Raw genomic sequence first — 23409 nt, forward strand, 5'->3', positions numbered from 1 at the left:
AACAACATACTTAAATCCTATGTGAATGTTATATCTCAGAACACCATACATTTGCAGTCCAGTTAATCCCATTATTTCTTGGTGGCATCTGTTAATCCCATGACATCTCGCTTGATCGCATGACAACATAACAAAATACCTTAATCCCATCATGATCCCCTATATGCTGTTGTTTGCTTATATGCCTTGATATTTTGACAGGGCATGTGCTGTTGAAACTACAAGAAGTCTTGTTATTTTTCTTCGTATGTTATGATATAGTAGTTTGCTGATGCCATAAATCTATCAAACTGTTTACTATATTGATACACATAAGGGAGTAAGTCTGTGGAGTTATATCCTGTTTGAAAACTTCAGGTAGAAAGTAATAGCTTACTGTATATCCTATCAACTGTAGCCATACAATTACCCTTACATTTACCCAGACACTTGCTACAGATACAGTATATCCTCTTGTAGACACCCTAAAACATACCCACAGACACATACCCACAAAATTGAATACATTGAATTGGAGAGTACAGTAACTATCTTTATATCCTATCAACATCTCATAGCAGGTTTAAATTGCCCATTTTTTTTTCTAGGTGCCAGGTTGTGTTTCCCCTAGGCCTCCCCAGATATTTGTCAATGTTGGACAGCTTAGCCTCTCCCTGTCTGGCAAATCCTGGTGTTACAACTGCTTATCACAGTCAATTTTCACTTAATTTTTATTTCAACGGTGAGACAGCAACAGAACATTCATTACTGCTTGTCTAAACTTTAGATCCATTGACCTGAAACAGAAGCACTTTGTATCTGAGAAGAAAGGTGTTATAATAATAAACTAACAAAATTTAACAATATTTTTGTTTATTTACTATATATCTTGAAACAATAGCTTTACATTGTGTAAGAGCTACTGTACCTGTATGTATTGACTTTCAGTCACCTTTTATCCTGTTTCTTGTTTTACATTTGCTATTTGACATTGTATTGTGGTAAATCTGAATTTTGTGGGAGACCAGAACATATATTAGAATGAATATATAATAATAAAGTTGATAAAGTTATTGACTGGAATATTCACATGAAAAATGTTGAACCACTTCTGCAGTAATAATTATAAAGTAAAATTTACCACATGAGATCCTTAGAAAAATGCATTTATGATGAGTATTATTCTACTAAAAATAGCTGGTACTCTTCAAATAATTGCTAACCACTGTTAAGCAACATTTTTATAGGATTATTACAACCAGCAACATAACATGGTTTTAAATTGCTTATCTTTCGTGTTATGTTATCATCCATGCCTGGTATTGCCTGCTATTTCACTTATCTATATCTACAAGGACAGCAGGATAACACTGTAAACATAATTCAGGCTTAAAAATAGATTGATAGATAAAATAAGATCTATATTATTGCACATTATCGTTATGAAAGAAGAAGAGAAAGAGGAACCAATTTTACTAGAAATTTTTGTTAACCTTCAATTGATAAGATTTTATTACAAGATTCAGAAGGAAAATTTGATAATTGGACTGGCCTTATGATTATTATGTATGTGCTTTCCTTCCTAAAATGTAACTAGCTGGTAGGTGTAGTTATTCATAATATATGCAAATCATGCATGTTGACCAATGAGTTTGCTGAAGCATAAAGTTTCACTTGACCAATCAGAACAGCCTACCTATGTATACCAGTTCGACCAATCAGGAATTAGGTCAAACAGGTGGGACCAATGAGCATTAGTATTGAATGTGATGTCCAAGGTATCGAATTAGAAGCATGTAGATGATCATTGGTATTGGTAGCGATATACAAACATGGTAAGCGAGAACATAGGCCTAGTATCAAATTTAAAACACCTTTTTATGTACAATGCAAATATTGATTTTGTTTTAAAAATTTTACCTTGAACAGTAATCGCTTTCTTCTTGATTAAATGTCGATAATTTGTATGTGGAACACGCATTTGAACTAATATATTATGCTGAAAATAATATTGCCAACATTATATTTTTCTGTATATTGTTTTTTACAAACATCAATCGCTATTTGTTTTTTTGTCATGTATATAATTTTATTCTATATTAGATTATTTGTCTACTCTCTAGCTATTTATATTATGTTTAAATTTTAGCTTTCATTTATCATTTTTTCTGTCTCATTTATCATTTTTTCTGTCTCAGTCCCTTCATTGTTTCCTATGGAACTGTTCATTTTTAGATTTTATCTTCTGATCTATGAATGTAAAAAATACAAATGGAGAAACAGAAGGTGAACTTATAGGAACATAAACATTTATTTCATAAGACTTGGTGTTTCTTTAAGTCCAATCTATTATTCAATCATTTTTAACTTGGCTTCATTCATGATTTATTATTTATATGTTTTAAAGATGTACTGTCTTTGTAAACCCTTAAAAGCAATTGATTTAAAACAGTTATATACACGTATTATGAAAGAGGCACAATGTTGACTTCCAAACAAACTCGTAAATGGGGTTGGAAGGATTTAGGAAAGAATAAAGTATAAGATGTTTTATTTAAACTCTATTAAAAATGATGAAAAAATGGATGAACATTTCAACAATTACATAGTCGTAGAATAAAAAAGTTTATTGCAATTTTCAGATTTTTTTTTACAAAAGTCCTTAAATTTATTTAAGGTTCCATGTTAAGAATATCAGAATGATGTTAATTATGCTTTTGTAATTAGTGAAGTAAATATTTTCTTGTCTTAAAGATGTACTGTAAATTGTCCCATGCAATATACAAAAAAAGATCATTTTTGAAATTATATTGCTCATTTTGAACATAAAAATTATCAACTTGAACATAGTAATTAGTATATAAAAAATGTTTACCCATAATTCTACCGAGAAAATGATAGAAACATGTCCAGTCACTGGAAGTGTTTTAAAAATCATGTAGGGAGGCTGTGCTTTTGATGTGCAGCATATAACATTTCTAGTTATGTTTATTATCATCATCAGTATAAAAATCGGGGTAACACACTTTTTAAATTCACCAATTTCTATGCTCAAGCTAATAATTTGTATGTAAACATAAAAATTTAATTTGTATGTAATTTAAAAATTATATATTATGAATTTTGTTTGTCATTTTGTATTTGTCAATACATTTTTTAAGTTCAATTGAAACAAGTTGCTTAAATTTCAGAAGTAAGCAATTTTGAGCATGAAGTTTTTAGATTTATTTAGTTTAGCACAGATGGTATAACGATAATGTTTATATCGATGTATCACATTGCCTTCATTTTAACCCTTAGTGAACATAATGAATACGATAAATGATACATTAGCCAATATCCACTTGCCAATAACATGAGTGTCGCAAAGTTAACATATTTCGCAATGTTCAAACTGCGTATGCTCTTGGCATGGAGCCAAAAGTGCTGTATTCATATGTTACCTCTGTATTATTTGTGAAGCAATGTTAATGTCGCCACAAGCACAGTAACTACCAATAATGAATAGCGCTCAATTTCAAGTCTGGCCAAAAAAGGTTCATGGGAATGTGGTCTTTGAGGTAAAGACCAATCTGCAAATTCATTTTACATTTTTTTGTGGTTAGTGGGAGTTAGAGAAACACAGGAAAAATGGTAAGTGCAAGGAAAAAAAAAATTAAAGAAAGACATTATATTTGGATATATAAGTAATATTAGGATTATTATAAATTTTCTGATAAGTTGTATTAGCTGTAAACTCAGTAAGGTATCAAGAAGAATCAGTATATTAAGACAGTGGAACATTTTTTTTCCCGAAAATGTCATCAAATTTATTAGAAAATAGATGGATCTGGCATAATTTCCAAGGTATAAATTTTTATTATTTTATAGTAATTATTTCTACACCTACTGTATTTGGAACACAATGACTGTTCAGATTGGTTGTCAAATCGGTAACATGTTGAGGATAGGTAAATTCAATACCGTTTTTTTCCAAGACCTTTTTAAAATTTTTTTTTCAAATGTCGACAGATTAAGAGATGAGATAGATGGGGTACAGTACTACAGGTATTCAAGAGGTATTGATTTGTATATTATGATATTATTTATAGACCTACTATACTTGGAACACAATAAATTATAATTAATTAGTTCACCATGAGATTTTTTTTTTCTGCTAATCCTTTTTGTCCAGGAAATTGATTTTGTAATAGGTATGGGTTCTATATTCCTTTATTAATCAGAAGACTATGTGTCTGTGCAGTTTCCAGTGTTATTTACCCCCTGATCATTAGACCCATGTTAGCAAACATACAAAATGTGCAACCTACTGTTCTTCTTAGGGAGTTAGGTATTCCAAATCTGCCTGCAGTGTGTTGTACTGCACTGAGTATCCTATCCGTTGTCTTAGGTCTTCATTTTATGTGTCCACACACTTGCTAGATGCTGCCAGGTCCATCAGATGACATGATGATACAAATAGATATTGACTTGATCTTGTGTGTGGTAGAATTTGCATTAACCTGGGCTGTGACGAAGATGCTCCTACCATGACCCCTTGGGTGGAAAGAGACAATAATATAACCTTTTCAAATTGTTTTTTTTAACCTTTAAATTATTCTGTATAATAGGAAAAAAAATACTTACTTATACATTTACTGTAATTAAATATAAATGCATGTACAGAGAGAAGAAATTCAAATTAGTAAAATCTGAATTTTACTAACCTGTCTGTATCAAATGTATTATAAAAGTATGTAATTTATTTTTTAAAGTTTTGAATTGTGAAGTATTTACAGTAGTCTTTTTGGTAACAGCAAAAATGATTTTTTTTTTCTGCAAAAAATTGCTAGCCTAATTTTGATTCAATCAGGTTTGTTCAAAGCATAGTTTCTTTTTGGCCTAATGTACATGCAATCTGCAGTATTATTGTTCATGTTTATTGGCTTCAAACAGACATTGAGTCTGAAATTAATAATCTATGGATTTATCAGAAGGTTATTCTTAGATGATTGTACAGTATTTAGCATACAGAGGATACAGACCAGGTCTTTCATGGTAAAGTTTACCTTGGGTACCAGGATGTTCTGGATGTTTATCTACCACAAACGTGGTATACTGGAAGTACTCCCAATTGATCTTGCAGGAAGTTACTGTACATTCCCTTACAATGCTTTAGAACAATACATTAATACCAGCCGACAGCACTTGCTTAATCATAGTGAATGTGGAATAGCCAGTGTAAGTGATTGTGTTTTTTTTCTGTTATCATTACTTTCACTTCCCAACAGAAAGTGCATTTGGAGGAACTACGCCCGTATGAGCTTTAGGAATAGAGTAGTTTTTAGTCGTGAGAAAAAAAAAAATCTGTTGTTTCATAGGTTTTGAATCTAGGACCCTGGGATTGAAGGGGATGCATAGTACCACCACCACCTCCATACCCCAAGCTTCTTCATTTATATTAATTCTTTGCTTACTACTTTCACTGAATTTGCCAATGAGCATCATAGTAAAAATGTATAAATTTATGAGCTAAATACTAACTAAATATTCTCTTAAACTAACTTAGATAACTATGTAATTAATATTATATTACAGAATTATCTTAATTACTTATATTTTATATTGTGAATTATGGGCTATATAAAGCTATCATATGGTTATTATGATTAATATTTAGTCTATTAAATTTATCAAATTTTCTTATAAACTTAAATAAGGTCATTGACTTATTTTATGGTTGCTGTACATGAGTCATTTACCAAGAAACATGCCATTATCAGCTACTGAACAACAAACAACATTCAGTCCACTTTCACTACATGGTCTCATTAGCATAATTGCCTGAGCAGGTGTTTAAAAGACAAAAATGTCATCATCTTGAATGATTTCATTATTCGACTCATGTCGCTAGGTCAATGAGCAAAACATTTTTCTGTTTACTTGTAACACAGGATATTAGATAGTGTGCCAATGACACAAGCAAATGTCCAGTGTGGGATTCGAACCCCGAGCACACGGTTGAGTGCCTAGAAGTGCACCCACTGTTCTTATATCTATACTTGTTATATTTTACTTTCCATTCTATAAGTAGCTGGCTTCTGGGTGTTGAGTGTGGAAACTGGAAAATTAAAACAAAGTTTTTACTTAGTTTACTGAAACAAAATTGTATTTATTGATCAGGTTTCCTATAGCAGCGTTAACAAAAAACTATTTGTCTTTTGTACATACAAAATAAAGCATTAATTATTTAATTATGATAATTAATTAGGTTATTTATTCAAGTTGTACTCATTTAATGGGGGTGGTGATCTAAAGGGAAAAATTGGGATGTAACCACTCTTCCCCCTCCCCCTCCAGATAAAATTCATGTTCCGCAGGTATTCTACAACTGAATATTTACTGAGCAATTAATGCTCCTCATATAACCCCCTTTCCTACCTTGTTTTACTGACTTTCACATCACACCCTGCCTTCCCATTAGCACTCTCTCACCTCTGAATATACCCCCTCCCCCATTGGTAGGTGATTGATCCACAGCACAAGTCTAAGTTAATGTGCTTGCCAACAAAGTTGGTAGAAAACATCCAATTATGTGTGTGTGTGAACGTAAATCGCTTTCATTACTACAAGCCCTAATGAGAATACATCTTATAATAACCTTAATTAAAATTCTTTTGTAGCCAAACATAACTAGGCATTAATTACTTTGTTTATGGTTAGTAGATAGTTCAAGAAACTGTAAGCTATCACAACATTAAATTTGTAGGTTACCATTATTCCAAATTTAAAAAAAAAATCATGTTTCTCATACCTTTTCTGAATCTTTCATTGGGGATGTACCCTTTTTTAACACTATAAAAATCCTAAGGAAATATATATACCCTTATGTTGCAATCCTATGAAAAATGATTTTAAATAAAAATGAAATTGTATTTACTTTTTTTTCTTTTCTCTTATAAACTTTCAAGGTATAAAACACATTTGGTCTTATTGAAACATGGTATTAAAAAATTGTCTTTAAAAATAACATACCAACTAAGTAACTAAAAATATACATTCAAAGCACATAATGTAGAAATGCAAAGCTACCTCATTGGCTTTAGATAACATCCTTACATAAAAAGTTCAGATTGTGTAAACTTCCTTTCATTCTTTATTTTATATATTACTTCCGTCTATTCCCAAAAACAATGTATTCCACTCACAAGGAAAGCAGTTGAGATTGAGGTAAATGTTAGTTTAATAGGTGGCATAGGTGATGCTTACATCGAATGAACTTCCCTTCCTGTAGTTGAGTGTTGTTAGTGAATAAAATATATCTTGTACTGCGTGGTATACATGAAAAATCTGATTTTGTCATTTCCTCCAGACCCGTCATCAGGATTCCTTATTAGGCAGTTTCCTTTGAGAGCCAAAGGTGAAGGGATACCTAGGTACCAGGGTGCCTTTGTGCCCTAGTAGAATCCAAAGCTATTAGGTCAGTAGCCCCTTTAATCAGTTCAAGAAACTGTAAGCTATCACAACATTAAATTTGTAGGTTACCATTATTCCAAATTTTAAAAAAAAATCATGTTTCTCATACCTTTTCTGAATCTTTCATTGGGGATGTACCCTTTTTTAACACTATAAAAATCCTAAGGAAATATATATACCCTTATGTTGCAATCCTATGAAAAATGATTTAAATAAAAATAAAATTGTATTTACTTTTTTTTCTTTTCTCTTATGAACTTTCAAGGTATAAAACACATTTGGTCTTATTGAAACATGGTATTAAAAAATTGTCTTTAAAAATAACATCAACTAAGTAACTAAAAATATACATTCAAAGCACATAATGTAGAAATGCAAAGCTACCTCATTGGCTTTAGATAACATCCTTACATAAAAAGTTCAGATTGTGTAAACTTCCTTTCATTCTTTATTTTATATATTACTTCCGTCTATTCCCAAAAACAATGTATTCCACTCACAAGGAAAGCAGTTGAGATTGAGGTAAATGTTAGTTTAATAGGTGGCATAGGTGATGCTTACATCGAATGAACTTCCCTTCCTGTAGTTGAGTGTTGTTAGTGAATAAAATATATCTTGTACTGCGTGGTATACATGAAAAATCTGATTTTGTCATTTCCTCCAGACCCGTCATCAGGATTCCTTATTAGGCAGTTTCCTTTGAGAGCCAAAGGTGAAGGGATACCTAGGTGCCAGGGTACTTTTGTGCCCTAGTAGAATCCAAAGCTATTAGGTCAGTAGCCCCTTTAATCCTAGCATGTAAATTACGAATTTCATTACTGTTTTGATCGTTTAGGGGGTAGTTTAATTTATCAGAAGGAGTTCACTCGAAAAGGGGGTTCGGCAAAACCCTGGCCCTGTCTGGCTCAGCAAGCCGTTAACTGGAATTGGTAATCAAAAATTATTTGTTGTTAAGTTACTATTGTTGTATTAATATTATTTTATTTACTAAATATATATTTTCCTTGTGATCGTGTTTTTTAAATTTTTTAATATCAACGGAAATGAAATTAAGGTAAATATTAACACATCCTACTATACTAAAGTACCTTAGTGCACTATTATTACTGTTTTTTTTGTTTTTTTTATCAGCGGAATTGAAATAAAGGTAAATGTTAACTAAAGTACTAATACAGTAGAGCACAGCTATTATTACTGCGTAGTACAAGGTCTCTCTCCTTAGTTATTAAACCCTCATTATAATGGATTATCAAGGACTCACAAACCTGTACTTCTGCTGTTTTTTTTTTTTTGCTCATGATATATCCGGAAGTAGAGTAGATAGCATTGGCCTAGTTATTTTAATCGTTTACATGTATGCGCGTGTCGTCATGGCGTGTATTCATGTGCTTGGGTCATTAATTAATACTCAACCGATGACATGCTTTTTATTGCTATTTAAATTGTGTACATGTGTATGGGGGTTGGAACTAATTTTAGGTCATTTTCTGATGAATAGAAACCTCTTTAATTATTCCATAATTTTTAACTGATAATGGATTTGTAGGTGGATCAAATATTTTATAATTAAGTGTGTGATACAAGTACTCAAATTATAATTTCCTCCTCCAGATTTCTTGTTTATAATTATTAATAATCTAAATGCTTAAATTCCAAGGACATGGGTGACATACACAACCATGTATGTGAAACACTCCACACTCATTTTATATGTACAATTCCTTGTGTATACAGTAATCAAATTTTAATTAAATTGATTTTGAATATTCAAAGGGTTCATCTGCAAGTCCTATTGAATTTATAGTTTATTAAATTTGATATTTTGATTTAAATCTCTTTAAGAAATATAAACTATAAATTGCCAAGAAATATTCATAGTTATGATAATGATTACAGTAATTAAATAATTAATTTGCAGTTACCGCAGATGTTTTGGAAGTCAATGTTGGGTAGTTAAAGATAATCAACATAAAAATGATCAAATTGAGAAATTAGAAATTAGTGTATTAATGTTTGCCCACATTTTTATCACTGGAAGTATTTCTATAATTTTTATCATATGCGGTATAAAATTCAAAACATTTTTTTAATTCACTAATTTCTATGCTTAGTTTGATAATTTTTATGTTATTTCAAAATGAGCAAGTTTGAAATTGATTAAAAAAAATCTTTCTGATCTGATGAGGCATGCCTAATATAAAGTAGGTTATGATGACATCGCATCATGACCGTATATAGGCGCATCATGACCGTATATAGGCGCATCATGACCGTATATGGGCATAAGACAGCCTTTTTATCAAAGAAAAATTGGATAGCTTTATACTTACCACCAAAAAATAGTGTAATGGTATAAGAATTGAGCCATCTAAAGTAAAAGACAAGGCTTAAAATAACAAACTACGATAAAAAAAAACATGGCGTCGTCTTATAAGCACAACATACAAATTTTAGATTTTTTTAATCATGTTTGTCGTATGTGCGGATCGTCCATAACACGCGATTTTACTACTGCAATGAAACCACTAAATGTTAGTATGAATGAACGCAATTTTAAATACGGGGAAATAAGATTTTTATGAACAATGAAAAACTCATAAAATGGTATTATTTGGAAGATTAGCTTTGCATTTGCCTCCATTTTTAGCCAATCAAGACCATAAAAAGCAGAAAAAAACAGCGGGTCACCTTATACTCCCGACATACAAATATCGTAAGAAAATTTTTTTTAAATTTAGGGGTTGTTTTATACACGGGTATATACAGTACCATTTTATGTAATTCTGAATATATACTGAAGCTTAATTATAGGATGCCACATTTTTTACATCATAATGCATTGGTTATTAATTGCTAGAGTTATTATTTTTTTATGTGTAAATTTCATAGTGTTTATTCAAATTTAAGTATAATTAAAAAATATAATTCATATTAAATAGTTAAGCTATTATTGTTTTAATGTGTAAACTATCCTCTGTGTTTAGTCAGCTTTGAATGTTAGAATAATTATTGATTATTGCTGAATGTGGGTCAGTGTGTTATTAACAGAATGACTTACAGGATGGCTTCAAGAATATAGGAATGTATGCAAAACTACATATTTTGTAAATATTTTAACAACATATTATTTTAACTTCTTCCTATTTTTAATACTAGAAATGTTCATTTTCTTGTACTGTACTTTTTCATCCAAAAAGTTGACTATCATAAATGTTATATATAATAAATACGGTATAATTTTGAAAATACAATCTTTAAAACAAGGATATAATTTAAGAAATTATGCTGGTACTAATTTACATTGTCAAGATAGCATTAATTTAATATGGTGGTCATGTATGTCCACAATGATTAGTATTCATTTCATGTAAAAAATTTTCATTCTTCTTACCTATTCAATATTTATACCTTGTGTTAATTAATATGTTTCTTGATTGTCCATATTACAATTTCATGAATTAAAATTTCAGTTGTAATTGAATTTCCAAATTAACTGGAGCCATACGGAACATGACCACAACAATTCTCATTAGAAAAATGAATCCTAATATTTTGCAAGGTTGTTTTCAAGGCTATCAATTAAAAATGCTTAGAAATTTTATGTAACAAGTAAACGGAACAGTAATTATTTAATATAAATTTGGAGGTGAATCTCTTGGTGTAGCAACAGAGTTTTAATTTTGTTGAATGTGGCCCTCTGGTGGTTGTATTATTTCTAAAGATGGGTGACTATTTACAATCGGTGAAGCATGTTTCGCTCTGGCTTTGTCATTACAATTAAATACTCATACACAAACATAATCAGAACCCCTGACAAACACTCAGCGTTTTCTAATTTGTTCTTCCTACGCAAAACTCTACACCTGCTTTGAACTTAACTTTGATCAATTTTTTAAATTACTGTAAAGTCCAGTGAAATGAAGGTTTTGTTATGGGAAATTAATGATAAAAATAATACATTTAGCTCAGTCGGCTAGAACTGGTGCTAGCCATTTTGTGTGCCCTAAACCATAGAGTACTGTAGGTTTGGACACTGGTTTGGTTGTGTTCCTGCTGGAGTGCTGAATTACATATTACGATAGCACACTGTTTTTCAAGAAAAGACATTTAAGCTATTGGTCCTGTGTGCAATGTGACCCATGTGCACGTTAAAGAACATAGTTCACTCTTCGGAAAGGTGTAGGGGATTGTTTCTCTGTGTATTGCCCAATTCACAAAGGGCGGATGAACTCCTCGGAGCCAACGGCCAAACCATGCTTAGTTTAAGGATTAGGATTAGTTAAGTATCATTATATTTGTATTCTTATTTATATTAAGCACATAAAGGTCTCTATGATATGCGCTCTATAAGTCGACCATTATTATTATTATTAGAAAAAAAAACCATCAGACTTTGTGACTTATCCTTGGTGTAATTCCAATGATAAATTGCTATGTAAATTATTATTAATATTCATGAATATTTAGAAATATTTTCCCCCCAATATGCAGCTAGGTCTTTAATGATAGTTTAATCCATGTGTATGGACATAATTGAAATAGAAAAGATTCTTACTGGTACATTCCTGTATGTTGTACTGTACATTCCCAACATGCTTTATGTAATATTTTCCAACAGTCCATTGTTAAACTTTGAACTGTAACAAACCATGTTGATTTTGTAAGGAAGCATGCTTAATTTTTTTTTTTAGTATAAATTCAGATAGTATGTAATGTTTATTAACATCAAACAATAAACCAATTAGGAAAATAAATTAAATTTAATTGTTGGAGATTGTCTTCGACTGTCTATCACCAAATGTTTATTGTTTTAATGTAATCTAATACATGCAGGCACCATGGAATAAAATGACACAAGTACCTTGAACTTTAGTAAAAAATGTATAAAAAAATATGAAAAGCCTTTGAACAGTACAGTAAATAGCACTGACTATTATTATAATCTAGTCTTGCTTATCCATGGTGTTTATATGAAATTAAAATGATAACACCAATGGTAGTTCCATTTCCCACGACATTAAATGATATTTTTAACATGTTTTCAAGATGGAATTTAAGAAACTGTTTTGAATATGAAAGCATGATTGATGAGAATTTTAATTCTGGCCATCTACAGTAGGTATCAATAACAAAAATATCTTTGGAAACTTACCAATTATTCAATGATGGGGCTAAATATATAAATAATTGTTTCATGTTTTTTGCTAGTGGAAAAAGAATTTTCATATTTTACTTAAAGGCAATGGACAAATAGTTTTTTATTTGAATTGATTTTATAGAGAAAAAAAAATTAAGAATTTTTATTTAAAAACACCCTGGATTTTTTCCCCAGATCTGATTTTTAGATTTGAGAATACAGAGTTGTTTGATACTGTAATAATAATTCTATTAACTGCGTCAACATAGATGCTGCTAGGCTCATGTGGTTTTACTTTGGAAAAGACAATATATGTATAAACCCATTAGATTCTACTTATTTTAACATTTAGATAAATTTAAGCTTCCAAGACTTCCCTTGTCAGTTTTACTGCTGGAAAAATGTGTTATGGTAAGATGATCACCATGGTAAGTGTAGGGAGGTTTTATATTCTATCAAGAAACAAACTTTACCTGGAGGTGGCCTTAAGGCTATGTGAATCATTACATGAGAGAACTACAGAGGATTATGCACGCTTGATTTACTGATTGCTCGTTCTGATGTAGTCGTTTGGGCGATTAGCATCATGAACTACAGCACAGTACGTCATGCATGTTGAACTGTATGCCACGCATGGCCAGCAGGCTTAGTTGAGGTCACTGGTTGTACCAAGCTGACCTTGGCCAAGCCTGATGCTTAACATCATCAAAGTGTAGGACATTTAGGTCACCAGTTTGCAGTGCAGTGAGCACTTTGTCTACTGTACTCTACAGTACATTCATTTCTCAAGTCAAGCATGAAATCTTCTGGCTATATGCATAACAAAAGGCCAAATGCTGGGTATGTGACTGAAGTTAGCCTGTAGTTATGCCATTCCAATCACTCAGGACAAGTACAGTTGTAGTAGTACACAGTGGAAATAGGACATATTTAATTGGCTTGGCAGTTGGTGTATGTTCATTCAGTGTAGGTAAGGCCTCATAATTGAGCACCAGTTTATTGTTTCTTTTATTACACTCACCCCATTAATACTCACTATATATATTAATAATGAGTGCTCTATATAGCTGACCCTTGTGAGCTTCAGCTTATATATATATTTTATATACATTATGCTATGAGTTATACTTCATATTTATATTACTGTTATATTTATTAAACTTTTGTTGCATACTTTTTATTTGTTTAATTTGTTTTACCATATAATACTATGGTTATAGAATCACATTATTTTTCATGTGATATTCTATTAACAATTATCAAAATAAAATATATGTAATAAAATAATTAATTGAAATTATTTTCAATGGTGTTTAAAAATAAGTAGGTCTATATTGACACCCCCACCCACTCCCATTTCTCATCTTTTAGGCCACCTTGTTATTTTTATTTCTCCTCTTTATCTACCTTATTTTTGGCATTTAATAACAAAACACCTGGGATAAAGTCATGAATCTCTGTGAGATAGTAGGTTGTGCAGTGTGGTGTTTTACACTAATATAGAGATATGGTAGTGATATTAAAATATAAACAATAAAGATGTAGTTTATTGAGTATAGTACTAATCCATGTAATAGAAATGATATATACTGTAGTGTATCTAGTAAATATTGAAAGGGTATGCAATAGAAAAACATAGTATACAAGTTTAATTTTATAATTATACTACTGTATATACAGGTAGATTAATCCATGTTAATGGAAAATATATAAGAATACTGCCCTTTGAATTGATATTTTGTATCCATGCAAAAGTATAGTTTTATCCATGTCACTGAAAATGATATGAAATTACCATATTGTTGTTTCATCCATGTAATGGATGGAAAATAAATACATTAAAAAGTAAACAATAGAAATATATAGTTTACGATCATAATAGAATTATTATATGGATACAATGAAAACACTACCATTCATATCCATTATAATGTAAATCTGATGTTAATGCCAGTGAATTTATAATTGCAATAGAGATAGGAAGTGAGTCAAGGTTCGGTATTGTAGACAGGAAAGTGGGGGCATTCATCTGTTGATTTTGGGGTTTACACATTATTATAAATAAGGATTGATAAAATGAATTCAGATGTTTGAAAAGAGCCAGGCTGTGTTCTCTTATCTTTACTCACACCAAAAAGAAATTCACAAAAATAACATTTTTGCTAGAAGAAATTTGTAAAAAGAATATTAGGGCCACATCACACAGGTTATTAGAATAGCCCACTAAGAAATGTAGTGAGGATTTTTTTTTTTTTTTTTTTTTTTTTTTTTTACTTTTTTTTTTTTTTTTTGGTTACTCAAAACCAATCTAATTTGAAGGTGGGCAGCAGACAAAACGGGAGTAAATCACATTTACATGTAATTGACAACTATAAAGTACAACCACTTTTCTTTGAACATTTTATGAATTTCAACAGTACAATCAACATTGTTTCCATTGTCAAATGGTTGGGCAATGTAGTGGAACAAAACAAATGAGTTCAAAATATATACAAGAGAGAAAAAAAAAAAGAAAGTTTGGTTAAATTGAATTGGATATTAGTGGTATAATCATTTGACTTTTTAAAATGGCGACTAAAGTAATGATAATGAATGGATGAATGAGCTACGTATTGATGTTGAAAATGCATTAAAACCAGAATAACAATCTACACATACCTTTGCCCTTGTACATTGTCCCCCAATACCTAGGCCCCATTGTGATTCTTAAAGGTGGGATCATGCCTGAAGGAAACATAATTTACTGCAATTCAGCTACAGAAACAAATCCTTTCTATTAAACTTGAATACACATTCATTATGGTACATGAATCAAACCATTTCATTATTATTTAAAGTTATTCTCATTGAGACTCCATTTTATTATTTGAGTATGCATTCATTATATTAGATGAGAATCGAACTGTTACAGTATTATTCAAAGTTACTGTATTTGGTGTATTTCACACCAACGAAATAGAGAAATATCATTGAAAATAAAATTAGGTAGCATTACATTACTTGTAAATACAGTTGTTTTTGTTTTTTTCTTCCATCATATGACAAGAACATAAGAGTATTGAATGATTTCAATGAGATTATTCCATTGAGTATTGTATTATAATTATATACATAGGCAGCTGGTTTTACATCTCATTACTATAGACTACTGCATTTGCAATTCAAAAAAAAAAAATCTTCATGCTTATGCATTGCCTACAATTATCTACTCAGATGACCTACATAATGATTTGGCCATTCTTAAATGCACACCTGTTATGGTATCAATTTTAGAAACAAACTACAGTAATTTGAATGAAGATATTCTTAGCATTTAAAATTAACAAATTCTATTCCCTTGAACAATTTGAAGATCCAAATTAACCGATTCTCACTATCAGAAATTATAGTTAGAAAACTGTGCCAAATGGTAACACTCTCATTTTACATGTTTTTATGGGAACGATTGTGGAAAACAACACATCCAGTTAAATATACTGTAATCCCGAAGGTGCCTCAATTCAGTGTTTCCAAGTACATTCTGTATTCATAGTCATTGTTTTCCTTCTCAAAAGTTCAATCGGAAAACTTAATTTAAATAAATTCAATACTGTGCTACATGTTATGCTTACCAGATTTGCTGAAATAATGTGTATTTTGTTATCTTGTTAAAATATAGTAAACATTTAACAACTATCCTAAAAGAAAGTACAATTTTAGTTGACATTTTTAAAAATTAATGATATCTAATGGTTACCCTTTTTTTTTATTACATGTTTGCCTTCAATTTCTGTTGTTGCTTGACTGATTGGATATTGTAATTTTTTCTTCGAAATCTTGAAACAATTATAAATTAAAACTTGGTGACATATTGTATACTGCACTATCACCAGATTTAAAGGGTACTTTGTTTTTTAAGATGATTTTTAGGAATTATTTAAGTCAATTAAGCACCTTGAATGTCAGCTTATCTTATTGACTTAGCATGAAGGGGTCAAAATAGAGCAAACATAATAAATAAATATACAAACTGCCCAAAATAATCATAGGCCATCAACTAACATTCCTTGTAACCATTTATCTGGTGCAGCCACGAAATTACAGCACTTTTCTAAAAATATTAGTAAATATGTTTCATATATTATGTACCTTAGAGGCATTATAAAACTGATTCAGCCTTCCCATTTAGCATTTTCATTCAAAGTTAGAATACTGCATGAATACAATACTCAACTGATTTGATTGTTAGAAGTTCTTTATCATGAGGTACGGTAAACCATTCTCACGTCAGTGTTTGAGATGGATGACTAACTTTGATGAGTTTGTTTAAATTCCAAACTACAAAAAAACATGTTTTTATTGTAGCATCATTTTTATGGTGTACAGTACTGTAAGAACTACAAACAATGAATCAACACTCCTCAAGGATGTTCATACAAAACAAAAATGTATGGTTTTTTAATGATTTAAAAAAATAATTTGGAGGGTGTTATGTTTTGAAATTTCAATACAGTAGTGTGCCAGGCAATATAAAAAAAAAAAAAAGTAAGAGTGACTTGCTCAGCCAATCTAGATGTCATCATTGACTTTGACTCATTTTTTACCCCTGAATGATTTTTATGATTTGAAGTAAAAAAAAAAAAGACATATTATTTAATGTTTTAGAATTTAATATTTTGTTAATTTGAATGTTGTGTGATACAGTACACGTACAAGAAAATGTATGTTTTACAGCACTTTTATGAGACTCTAAAATGTGTGCTGGTGGTGGGTGTCAACTAATGAAGATGACAGAATGACGATCTAACATTGACAACATTCTTTTGTGGGGATGGAAGTTGTACGACCGTTTTATATTTTCTTCAAAATGATTTAAAAAAACCTTGAAAATTACACTTGAATTGCTACTCTTTGTATATTTTAAGTTTGTTATTGGCTGTCAATTTAAAATCAGTATGAGAAAAATTTTTCCACTAATTAATAATTCTTGTCATTCTTTAATATTTCACAATTCAGTGTTATATCAAAGAGCATAGAATTGGAAGAGATCCGACTTCCTTGATGCTGTATGCACAGAATGAAACATTTAAAAAAAGTACTGCCATGTGGTAGGGGGCGCTGTATTAGAATTCGAAACTTGCCTTTTGAAGGATGCCCTTTATTTCGTGGTAGTACATTTTGAATTAGGATTTCGTTACAACAAAGCCTCCGAGAGTCGGACCTCTTGAAGTCCTATACTCCGGTTATATTTCTATTTTTTTTATTACAAATTTATATCGTTAGTAATTATCATTTGCTCTTTTTCGTTTTAGGCTCATGTTGGAGTCAGAGAGGTTGATACCATACGTTATCTCCCTCCTGCAGTTAATCTACCTCATGCAAAGCAAAGAGCCTTGTGGCACCCCTGTATGGAGGACCAAAGTATGCCTAGTACAGTACAGCCCCTTAATGATGATGAATCCCCATTGCACGGGGACACCAGCAACACAAAGCTAAAAGAGGAACCAGATCTTGTGAAGGTGAACGGCGATGCACACGCCGAAGAGGAAAATAACATGGGACAGGAGTTGCCGCCTTCACCGTCGGACAATGGAGATGCTTTTCAGTGCAAGTTGTGTACCTTTATTGCCCCTTCTGCCGAAATCTTAGAGGAACACAGGAATGTCCATATGGGACGTAAGCCATTTAAGTGTGAAGAATGTGGGTTTGCCAGTGCCTATCAAAATGCTCTATTGCAACATATGCAGCTTCACAGGGAAAATATACAGAAGGGGCCGGATTCGCCGTCCGAGGAGGAAATGGACGATCATAGTAGCACAAATGGCAATGATTCTTTGATAGCTCAGGAAAACATGCAGAGTATGTTGGAGGGCGTTGATCAGGATGGCGTAGCACGTGGTGATAGACAGCCATCGGTTTATCAATGTAAGCTGTGTACATACATTGCTCCGACTAAAACGCACCTTAACGAACATATGAACGTGCATTCCGGGAACAAACCGTACAAATGTTTGGTTTGTGGATTTAGTAGCTCATTTCGTAGTAGTTTGATGCGCCATTTGATTGTTCATACGGGTACGGCTAAAATGTTTAAATGCGATCGATGTTTGTACCAAACACCATATAAGTGTAACTTGGTAACCCATCGTAAAAAGAAGCACCCAGAAGCGATGTACAATGTTGATTTTGGGTCATTTCTAACACAAGATGAAATTAACCGCGAAAATAGCACCACCAAGATGACTAGTCCGACAAAGAATATGGACATAAACAGTATGTATAATCCATCTCTTACAACTGTGTTTCCTGGTACAGTTTTGACAAACTCTGTCGGTATAAATCGGATGGGTAACGTCTCGCCCATTATCGATAATAAATACCAGCAAGCAGCCATTGACTCTACTGCCCAACACCATATGGTCCATAATACATTTAATCACTCAGGTTCATCTTCCGTACCCCTGCCAAACAGCGGTGCGACCCCAAACTCAACTTCAAACTCTTATACTCAGGATTTACCGATGGCTGATGAGGGTTCTCGTACATCACCGGGTTCAGCGGATGGCTACTTGCCTCATCATGCAAGCCGAACAATTGGAGGCAGTGCCTCGCACAGTGAATCTACCTCAGGAAATAACAATGGTACTGGTCTTAACGAGCAGGCTGTCGCTATAGACTTTTCAAATTCAGCACAATTGAGTGCGGAAGAGAGTTCTGCCGCCAGCGATAATAGCGGACCTGTAGTCTCTGATGTCCAGTCACTAACAAGTAGCCCCGGTGGAATTACCTCTCCCATTATGTCTCCATCTGATAACATTCCACCCAATACTACTTCAGCCACGTCACCTTCAACTGTTAATGAAATCTCCGTCATTACTCCGTTGCAACTCCAACAAAAAACCTACGAGGAAATGTTAGAGAAGCCATTTGGTGCAAAGAAACGCAAACGTAAACCAACACCACTTCCGGTTCCTTTTGGGAAACGGTACACTATGGAGATCAATCGTGAGCGAGAAGCAGCGCTTGCTAGGAAAGCGTACGAGGAAGGCCTAACAGGGAGATCCGAAGGGGATGTCCCTTACTTATCGTCACGCCCTATGAAATCCCGTATATTATCAGGAAATGCATTTATTACTTCTACCTCAGGAAATATTAATCATACAGAGAATTCTTTGAATCAAGCTGCCTCAGACATAACTAATACCTCATCGTATTCCCTCGCTAAAGCCTCGGACTACCATCTAGGCTCCGACGAGTCACACTACAATTACCGTTTACACCACGAGAAAGGCCCTCATGCGAATCAGATGAGGAAGAGAAACGTTGAGACTCAAACGATTCCAGGAGATAACGATACCGATGAGAATCTTGCTTCTAAGGGTAACATACAGACCTGCCCGTATTGTGGTACCATGTTCCCTGAACAGGTCATTTTTAGTCTACACATGAGTTGCCACGGCACCGAACATCCTTTCCAGTGTAGCATTTGTCAGTATGTATGTCGTGACAAAATCGAATTCACTTGTCATATAACAAGAAGTCAGCACACCAGATAACTTCGTGTGGCACAAAAAAAAAAATCTTTTTTTAAATGTTATATTTACTAAATCTAGAGATATGGTTTAACCTACAAAGAATGGTTTTTAATTTCGAAATTTTATACCTTTAGACTTTCCTATTTTTAGTTGATTTTATGATCTTAAAATTGTGCAACTCAAATTTTTCTCATTTCTGAAATGTAGAACAAGCAATTGAATTTCTGTTACAAGGATACAAATATGATATAATGACAGAGTTAAGATGAAATATAATATAAACTGATGCATTATTTAATATAAATTTAATTGAACCTGTAAGGATGATCGGTCAGGGTCCTTGGTAACTGGACTTGAATTGCAATTGATTAAAAACAATTAACTTTTTTCCCTGAAAGTCATAATATTTAGCCATTCTATTTATAAAGATATTTTTTATTTGTGTAATCAATCAAATCCAGAAGATTAACATATTTTGATTGGTTACAATCTTGATAAGTTTGTTTTTATTTTCTCTAATTTACATTTTGATCAGCTGATTTTTGTGCCTTTCTGAAATCGCAACTTAAGTGATATATTTAGAAGTGAACTAGAACAGGTATTGAAAGTACCTAAAAAAACATATATACATATTATATATGAATATATACATATTATATAATGAATGTATATATCTATATGTATATATATATATATACATGCAGTATATTTATATATGCGTATGTATGTATATTGAAGTTTAGGGTAGTGTTTGACACTTGTCATGTCCTACCATTTATGAAACAATTTTGGAAAACGAGAAATGTTCTTAAATGAGTCTAACATAGAGAATATAATGTTTTGAATGTAATTTCAACTTATCTACCTCAATTATCTACGATAAAATTTTTACCTCGGTAACATCTTGGTGACATCTGTCACCAAAATCACATAAACCTGTATGGAGTTGTATCACTGTTTAATACATGGGGATGTTTCTTCATACCACATTTAATATGTGATATGTATATATATATATATACTCATATATACATACATATTTACTGATTATGTGTATATTATGTAATTTTAGGAATTATTCTGTTAGATTTAAAGGTCAGTTTTATAGTACTTCAAAACCAAATTAACTTACGGTATCTATCCTATATATTTATAATTTAAAAAAAAATATTTCAAATAATATGAAATTATTGATTTAAGTTACCTCCTGTGTACAAATGTGCACATGTTTGTATCTAGGAAGTATTTGCCATATTACCAGTGGTACTGTATGTGTATGGAATTTCTCAAAGCCCTTTTCATACTTCATAATGTCCAGCTTCCTCTTGCTTTAATGTAACTTCCTCAGGGGCTTTTTTAGTTCCTGTTGAATGGACAGAATACCTTTATGCATGCTACATTCTATAAAAATGTGATTTCAAATCAAATCACTAAACCTGGTTGCTCGCTGGACACGTATTTCTACCCCTACGGACTAAACTAATTGGAGTGTTATCCAAGTGATGTCTCATGATGTCAAATTAGTATATCAGTGCTCCAGAAGTATTAGGGATTAAACAAAAATATTTTAATCTCCTATATATCATCTACAACATTTGAATTTCTCCAAATAAAAAGTAATTCAAAACACCATCATTAGTGTGGTCATTCCAGTTTCTCATTTTTCTTAATTATTTTCAAAACATTTTAATTACTGTAACGTCGCTGCATTATGATTTGTTGGTTGTGTAGATTTGAATGCCAATTATGCATAATGAACAGTGTGACCTTTATTACTACCTTACGACCCTTATCACTGGCTACAACACTCAATTTCAGCTTCACCATTTCCTGGGATGTAGGCGCTTCCTTCCTGCTAAACAATCGCCAAATTCTTAGACAAAAATCACTAGGAACCCCTAAAATGTTAACCACTCTTCCCTTAACATTACCTGTTAAATTTTAACAAAATGCAGTACCATTAAAGTTAATATTTAATGATTTCCTATTTCCAAAGCTCTGTACACCCTATAAAATTTTACTTGACAAAAAACTGTTGTATGCCTATATATAGTCATGATGTGCCTATATATGGTCATGATGTGATGTCATCATGACCATATTTAAGCTTGTCACATGATCAGATTCTAGTAGAAGTTTGATCAGACCTTCAGCAAATGAAAGCATTAATCTTTTTCATATATTACTATTTTCTCATATTTTGCCAAAATTATTAGGAATCAATGATAAAATTCAATTTTAATTTGAGATGCATATTCCTATAATGTGATGGATTTTTTTTTGTATAAAGCAAAATGCAATTGTAGGTTGACCTCACGTAAAATTGAAGTGTGATATCACAAGGGACTTAAGTTGACCTGGACTTGTGCTTAGGGTGGCCATAGAATTGGCCACACGCTGGCTGTATTACGCCTGATGCAATCATATTCACTAGCCACTCCATAATTTAGCCTCCAGCTTCGCTTTCCTAACAGACACCGTGACCTTAGTCTGCAAAGGGAATTATCCTTTTATTGGGCAGCATTGACCTTAACTGAGGCCTTTGTCCAGGTGTTGTCAGAAAAAAATAGAGAGAAAATGGAACCAGGCTCCTTGTCCATTCTTTGCATTACATTAATCTTTCGGTCACTTACCTGTGGTTTAAAAATAGTTTTAAAATAGTGTAAGAGGGACAATATTAGCCAGTAAATAACTTTTGCTAATATTGGCATTGAACTTTGGTGTAATTAAATGGTCAACTAACAAAAAATCTTGGATTTTTTTTTTTTGAGAATACTAACTGTATATTTTTGGAAATGGTTTTATCTGGTTTGGACTATTATGTACACTTTTTTGGTATTGTACTATGTTGACTGACCACAGTTAAAATTGCTTATTTTCGTCTACCGCATATAAAGTATTTACAATCCTTATATAGATTAAATAAATATATAACAATCAGTTTTGATATAATTTAACATTTCCCTTTGATGGTCTATCAAATATTTCTCGTTTTTCAAAATAGTTGTCATATAATTATGGGAGGGGTAATTTTTGCCACCAGCATTTCTGTTTAAGGGGGATTTTTGTTTCAGAGGAGGGTAGTTTTATTTTGATGATGAGAATCGATGCATGTCATAAAACTGTTATTAGATTTTAGTAATTGATCAAATTCTGAAATTATTCTTTTTTAAATACAAAAGCTGCATTGTTTTGTGTATGATTGTGTAATCAGCAGGCATGTTTTTATGTTTATATTTTAATTTTATTTTATATAAATGGGATCAAATGACATTTGGGCATGAATTGTGTATTATTAGAGTATATATGCACGTTTTGTATACA

General features: G+C 31.9%; 1 protein-coding gene and 1 long non-coding RNA gene across 7 annotated transcripts in view; one reads left to right on the forward strand and one right to left on the reverse strand.

The window, feature by feature from the left end:
* The window catches only part of LOC117102303, a 44386-nt gene extending 29109 nt beyond the window's left edge, over window positions 1-15277 (reverse strand). Inside the window, exons 1-2 of one of the 2 annotated variants that reach the window (XR_004444389.1) lie at window positions 15230-15277; window positions 4290-4515 (exon numbers count right to left, since the gene is read on the reverse strand). This is a non-coding gene — a long non-coding RNA (uncharacterized LOC117102303). Of the gene's footprint in view, window positions 1-4289; window positions 4516-7050; window positions 7268-15229 lie in introns of those variants that run through there. The other variant, XR_004444388.1, reaches the window with a different exon arrangement.
* Window positions 1744-21717, forward strand: LOC117102302 (ikaros family zinc finger protein-like). Of its 5 annotated transcripts, none has more exons than XM_033242569.1 (2): window positions 1744-1814; window positions 17863-21717. In XM_033242569.1, the coding sequence occupies exons 1-2, from the start codon at window positions 1812-1814 to the stop codon at window positions 20104-20106; spliced, it is 2247 nt and encodes a 748-aa protein (XP_033098460.1). In that variant the 5' UTR covers window positions 1744-1811; the 3' UTR covers window positions 20107-21717. The 5 variants fall into 5 exon arrangements, with proteins under 5 accessions (XP_033098460.1, XP_033098462.1, XP_033098458.1 ...); XM_033242571.1 differs by lacking the exon at window positions 1744-1814 and adding an exon at window positions 3594-3612; XM_033242567.1 differs by lacking the exon at window positions 1744-1814 and adding an exon at window positions 5047-5199.
* Window positions 21718-23409: the final 1692 nt, after the last annotated feature.

Source organism: Anneissia japonica, unplaced genomic scaffold (assembly GCF_011630105.1).
Source record: "Anneissia japonica isolate Jap-2015-1 unplaced genomic scaffold, ASM1163010v1 scaffold165_len1371125_cov188, whole genome shotgun sequence".
NCBI classification, from domain to species: Eukaryota; Metazoa; Echinodermata; class Crinoidea; order Comatulida; family Comatulidae; genus Anneissia; species Anneissia japonica.